Here is a 6,000-nt window from a genome sequence, read left to right on the forward strand (position 1 = left end):
CTGATTGTCTGTTCCTTCTGCAGTTTCTGAGAATAGGACAAAGTGGCGATTCTCTTTCGGGACAACGGCCTCATTATGTCCGTGAAAATAAATGAATGAACAAGCAGAAGGCAATGGGTCACTGTTGTGACCCAGAAGGGGGATCTCTTTCTGTGTGCTTTTTTCTTTTCTTTTTTTTTTTTTTGGTGGTTTAACATAAGGATTTGCATGATGTTTGCAGGCCTACAGAGAGGGAACGCACAGAGAGGCTGATCAAGATGCGCCTGAGAGAAATCATGATGCAGAAAGACCTGGAGAACGTCACCAGCAAGGAGGTAGCAACGCTTTAGGTTTTAGCTGCAGAATTTATTTACCTGACTACAGTAATGTCACCTTTTGATAATAATCTCATCTGATGTTTGCACTCGATTTTATTTGTAGGAATCAAAGAATTTGGGGCTAAGAAAAAAGAAAAACTATGGATAATTTTTCCTCCACACCTCCTTTATGCATTACTTTGTCTTTAAATAAAAATGACATGCATTAAAGACCAAGTTTAGCTTAAATATCATTTCCTAACAGTAGCTTTATTGTTTTTATTTGTATTTTTCCCAGATCCGAACAGAGCTGGAGATGCAGATGGCGTGCAACCTGAGGGAGTTTAAGGAGTTCATAGACAACGAGATGATTGTCATCCTGGGACAGATGGACAGTCCTACGGAAATCTTTGATCACGTCTTCCTGGTGAGATTTCAGAAGCCTTGATGAATACTGGACTTTAATCCAGGTTACAAGACTTGACACTCTATACTGGGATGTGTTATTCAAGGTCCATTCTGACTGAAAAATGTTGAAATAGTGTATCAAGTTTTATATGAATCCCCTGATATTAGGTAAAACAATAACTACTAGCTACTGAAACTTGACCCGAGGAACATGTGGGAACCTGATTATTCCTTACAGTCTTGCTGGGAACTGACAGATCCGATTCCATGTTTCTGCAGGGCTCTGAGTGGAATGCCTCCAACCTGGAGGAGCTGCAGAACAGCGGGTAAGAGACCGGTCTCTTTCTAACCTAATTAAGGCATCCTACAACTGTAATTAGTCGAGAAAAAACACACACTGTCACTCAATTTAGATAACTGAAGAGAGAAAATTTTCTGGAGCAAATGAGCAAATCCACAGCAGTAATTAAATCTATGAGAGCATCAAACTCTTAAGTGCGTCTCTTTGAAGAGCTTCAAATGTTTTGTTCCCGTATCAAACAGATCAGTTCATTCTATGCACTTTTGGTGTTTTTATTTTTTGGGTCTAAATCGATCGCCCCCTCCATCTCTCTTTAACGCAGCGTGCGCTACATCCTGAACGTGACCAGGGAAATCGACAACTTTTTCCCGGGTATGTTTGAATACCACAACATCAGAGTTTATGACGAAGAGGCCACCAACCTGCTGGAATACTGGAACGACACGTACAAGTTCATCACCAAAGCCAAGTAGGGGTCCGGACAAGTTGACGCATAAGCGTGCGGTAGAGTGGGTCTCTAAAGCTGCTTCTGACCACAGGAAAGCTGGGGCCAAGTGTCTGGTCCACTGTAAGATGGGCGTGAGCCGCTCTGCCTCCACAGTCATCGCCTACGCCATGAAGGAGTACGGCTGGGATCTGGACACGGCCTTCGACTACGTGAAGGAGAGACGCACCGTCACCAAGCCCAACCCGTCCTTCATGAAGCAGCTGGAGGAGTATCAGGGAATCCTGCTGGCCAGGTAGCCATTACACCGTCCAAACCTTCGCTCTGTCGTTTATCGAGACATTTTTCCCATAAGTGAAATAATTCACCAATAGAATAAGAACTTTTTTGTCAATATTATGGAATTATCGACTCAAAACCAGTGCATACATCTTGCTGAAAAGTTACTTGTGAGCTTTATCATTTCAAGTGTACTAGAAGCAGACCAAAAATACTTCATAGGACTTTAGGGTTTTGCAGTGCAATTTATTGTCTTTATTTTTGTTTTGTGTTTTTTTTATTTCTGTTGGGATACGTGTCTTAAATTTCATTCATAAAAGTTTTTAAAAGTTAAATGTGAGCTGGTGAATCCTCCAGAAACCCTGTCATCATGTTCATCTTTCTTTCTTGCATCCGTTCATCCTCTTGCTTCTATATTTCTACTCTAAACACTGATAAACTCTTGTTTGTGTTTTCCTCCACAGCAAACAGAGGCACAACAAGCTGTGGCGTTCCCACTCTGACAGCGACCTATCAGATCGCCCCGACTCCATGTGCAAGCCTTCGTCTCCCATGCTGCTCCGCGCCGACTCTCACAACAACAACACCACCTCCTTGCATCACTTCCTGGGCGTGGCTGTCCTGCAGGCCCTTGGCGCCGAACCCAATGCCAAATCCCGCAGCTCCAATCTACACACGCTCTCTAACGGCGTCGGGGAGTCGCCGCTCCAGGAGGGACCCCGGCTTCCTCTTCCCAGACCCCGAGCAGCCACGGTCATTCCGGAGGAGAAGCTGGACAGCTGGGCGAGCATTGCCGTTACCGTGCCGGCGGCTCTGCCGCATCCTCCGCCTTCACTCCACATCTTGCCTCCGACCCCTGAGCTCCACCGCCGAGCTCCGTCCACCCTCCAGTCTGATTCAGAAAAATGCAAACCGGTCGAGCCGTCCCTCAGCTTTCCGGGGACCCACATCTCAGAGGAAATCTCTGATCTTATTCGAGGTTCCGGCGACGACTCTGACGCACTCCAGGAATCTCCGTCAGACTCCAGCGGCGAACAGACCCCGCTCTGCGCCGCCGCCCACCCTCTACCACTCGCTCTGAGCGACGACAACAACAACCCCAGTGAATCGCAAACAGAAAGCACCTCGGACAGTTCGCCCAATCAAAGCCCTTCTGACAGCTTGTCCAATCACAGCTCTGACAGCATCGACTTCTTCAGTGCCAGGGAGAAGTTTGTGGGTTTGGCTCAGGAACCGGAGCAGCCGCAGCAGAGGCTGGCCCCGGCGCAGGAGGGGGATGCAGAGGTCAAAGGTGAAGAGGAGCCGGAGGATGGGAGCAGTCAGGTGGGGAGCGTTTTGTCTCTAAACAAAATGTCCCTATTTATACAAATTGTGTTCATGAGAATCAACCATTTTATTAAGAGGTGTGTGTGCGTGTGTGAGACTGTAAATATTCCATGTAAATCATACATTGGTGTGTGTCAAATATTTCTACATTTAGATTTCATGATGACTCAGCAGCTGTTCCCTCTGCTTCCCTGCAGCCTCGGCTCAGCTGGTTGTTCCAGTTGACTTTTTACTGCTCTGTTTTTCGTAAATGCAATCCTGACTGCCTGAAGCAGTCAGGATTGCCTCAAGAGGCAGCGCTTAGCACAGCGACATCTGCTGGAAAGCAGAGGAACAGTCCAAACTAACCTGTCAACACGATTACAGTCATAATCGTGTTGTTGGTTGTAAATCTCCTTTATTTTTAGCTGGATCACATCAGAGGTGTTTATTACTGTATCTTTCATAAGAGTTGAGCTTTATCACATTTTGTCATGAAACATTGACATTTTTTTTATTTGTTACCCATTCCACTGGCTCACTTCCTGCTTTCTGAGCGGCCTGCGGTCCGTTTGTATTCGAACCGCGCCAGAGTTCACTTCATCCAAAACGAGACCGAGGTTTTTAGACGAACCAAATGGCAGCTGACTTCAGTTTTGTCACTGGATTTTATTTGGGAGTATCAGAGAAAAGGGGAACTGAAAACAAATTTAATTGGGAGAAATGTGTGACATTTTGCCTACAGTGGAACTGAAGCGTTTTCTTCTCTTTCTGTCTCTGCAGTCCGAGGACGGCTCTGACCAAACCCGTCTCTATCACCATGACAACGGGATATCAGTCCGCCACATTGTCATTGAGATTGAAGCCATATCACACTCAGCCTTTCCTCCTTCATCCTCAACATCATCATCATCATCGTCATCACTCCCTTCGTCCTCTCTCAGCTCCCAGCCCGTCCAGCAGGACCACCAGGTGGAACCTGAACCCCCACTGCTCCCGCTGAGCTCCTCGCCTCCATCCTGGTTGCCAGGCGACCGGCAGGCGGGGTTGGTTCGCCGCGCCACCAAGCAGCTGGAACAGAAGCTGAGGCTGGAGCTGGAGCAGGCCGTGGCCCAGCGCTCGCCGCTGCATTCGCCCGGCGCTGAGTCGCCTTCACTCCGGCCGGTGCCGAGCTCCTTGACCCCAGAGCTTCCTCCTCTGCTGGATCCCCGGGACCTAGCGGAGCAGACACTCACTCAGGAAGAGAGCATGGCCAAAGAAGCAGAGGAGTCCAGCGGCTGTCCTGACACGCACATCAGCCGAGTTCCTGCTGACATCATGCTGACATCGTCACTGACCTCCACCACTGAGTTACAATCATCTCTACAGACCTCAGCCCGGTCCAGCAGGCTGGGCCAGCTGCACGGCCAAAGCATGCAGTGTCCAGCCGCTTTGAACCTGGACGGCGTAACGACGGAGGAGACTGAGACGGACGGCTGTCCTCAGGACGGCTGTCTTCAGGATGGCTGTCTTCAGGACGGCTGTCTTCAGGACGGCTGTGGACGGCGGTGTGGACCGGGCTGCGACGCCCAGAGCAGGCTGACCAGGAGCAGCCGGGAGTTGGAGCGCATCCAGCGGACACTGCGAGAGCTGCAGGCGTTCCTGCAGGACGGAGTGGGACAGGATGGACTAACGGACACGTTGGACACCAAATCGGGACGTCCCAAAGGTTCTGAGGCAGCGAGACAGCGGCGGAAAGAGAAAGCAGAGAGCAGGGGTCTCGGCGTGCCGCCCAGCTGGCAGAGGACCCTGGAGCTGGAGGCCCGCATGCGGCAGGCGGGCCTCACGCCGCCGTCCCTCATGAAGAGATCGGCGTCTCTGGCCAAGCTGGACTGCCTGCAGCTGTCCGCCAACGACCTCTGCGACCTAGACCTGACACCGCCCTCCTCCTCATCGTCGTCGACCTGCCAGGACTCGTCCCACCCAGACGACACCTGGAAGAAGCAGAAAGTTCTCGCTCTCAATCCGTCCCCCGCTGACTCGCCTTCGCCCCAGTCCCACTCGTCCTCCTCCAGAGACAGCGAGGGGGCGGAGACGGACGGACTCGGCAGCAGCGCGTCTCCGTCCTCTCAGCAGGGGAGGGGACACTCGTCGAGACGCCGCAAAGCGTCCGCTGAGCGGAGACGAGCCGTCGCTCTGCTCTACAACACCATGTGACCTCCTGGAGCATGTGTGTGTGAATGAGGAGTGTGTGTGAGGTAGAAATGATGCATGTAAACCACTGGATGAGATAACTGGAGCACAGTAATATTATATGAATGTGCAAACTAAAACTGAAGTAGTGCAAACTTTGCACTCTGTCATGTTTGTTTATGTCTGTTCTTTTTAAATGAGAGTCTGTTTTCAGTGTGAGACCCTCGCCGCCGGGTCAAAGTTTGTAAAACTGCAACCGGAGCGGCTTTTTTTCACAACATGCACTTTACCACATTGGTGATTTTTGTGTCTTTTATTTGAAGTCCGTTTCTTACGCTGGGAAAGCTTGTTTTGCACTGTTCTCAGTAGACTCGTCTCTGTGGTTTTGGACTTGTCTTTACTCAGATTTTTAATTAAACCAGGACAAAGCTGACATGTTTGTTTTCTCTTTTGTTTTTTATTCAGTGCCTTTTTTAAAGAAAAAGAAAAAATAAAAATATTTATTTTATTATTCATCTCCTGTCCAAATAAAGAATCTCCAATAACTTCTTAACAAAATTAGGTGAACGCAGTGCATCAGCACCCCCTGCTGGTCAAGGTGATAATATGCAGCTTTAGAAAAAAAATTAAACTGCTATTAATACAGGTTAAAATGTTGTTAGATTCTTGACATTTAACACAGACTTGGGCGGTTCAACCTTTTATCCTAGCTGATTTTCTCTGCTTGTTATTTTTACCCACAGATAACTATGTCTTTGAACACACCACCAGCGTCTCCGCTGGGAATTGATGAG

General features: G+C 48.9%; 1 protein-coding gene across 3 annotated transcripts in view; it reads left to right on the forward strand.

Moving 5' to 3' along the window:
• Positions 1-5,639, forward strand: part of ssh2a (slingshot protein phosphatase 2a) — a 28,257-nt gene extending 22,618 nt beyond the window's left edge. For all 3 annotated transcript variants that reach the window (XM_008426045.3, XM_008426046.3, XM_008426044.2), the window contains 7 exons: positions 221-314; positions 595-723; positions 984-1,030; positions 1,328-1,474; positions 1,545-1,745; positions 2,194-3,052; positions 3,818-5,639. In XM_008426045.3, the coding sequence (XP_008424267.2) occupies positions 221-314; positions 595-723; positions 984-1,030; positions 1,328-1,474; positions 1,545-1,745; positions 2,194-3,052; positions 3,818-5,230 (2,890 nt within the window). In that variant the 3' untranslated portion in view covers positions 5,231-5,639. The remainder of the gene's footprint in view (positions 1-220; positions 315-594; positions 724-983; positions 1,031-1,327; positions 1,475-1,544; positions 1,746-2,193; positions 3,053-3,817) is intronic.
• Positions 5,640-6,000: the final 361 nt, after the last annotated feature.

Source organism: Poecilia reticulata, chromosome 13 (assembly GCF_904066995.2).
Source record: "Poecilia reticulata chromosome 13, P_reticulata-male-v2, whole genome shotgun sequence".
Classification (NCBI taxonomy): Eukaryota; Metazoa; Chordata; class Actinopteri; order Cyprinodontiformes; family Poeciliidae; genus Poecilia; species Poecilia reticulata.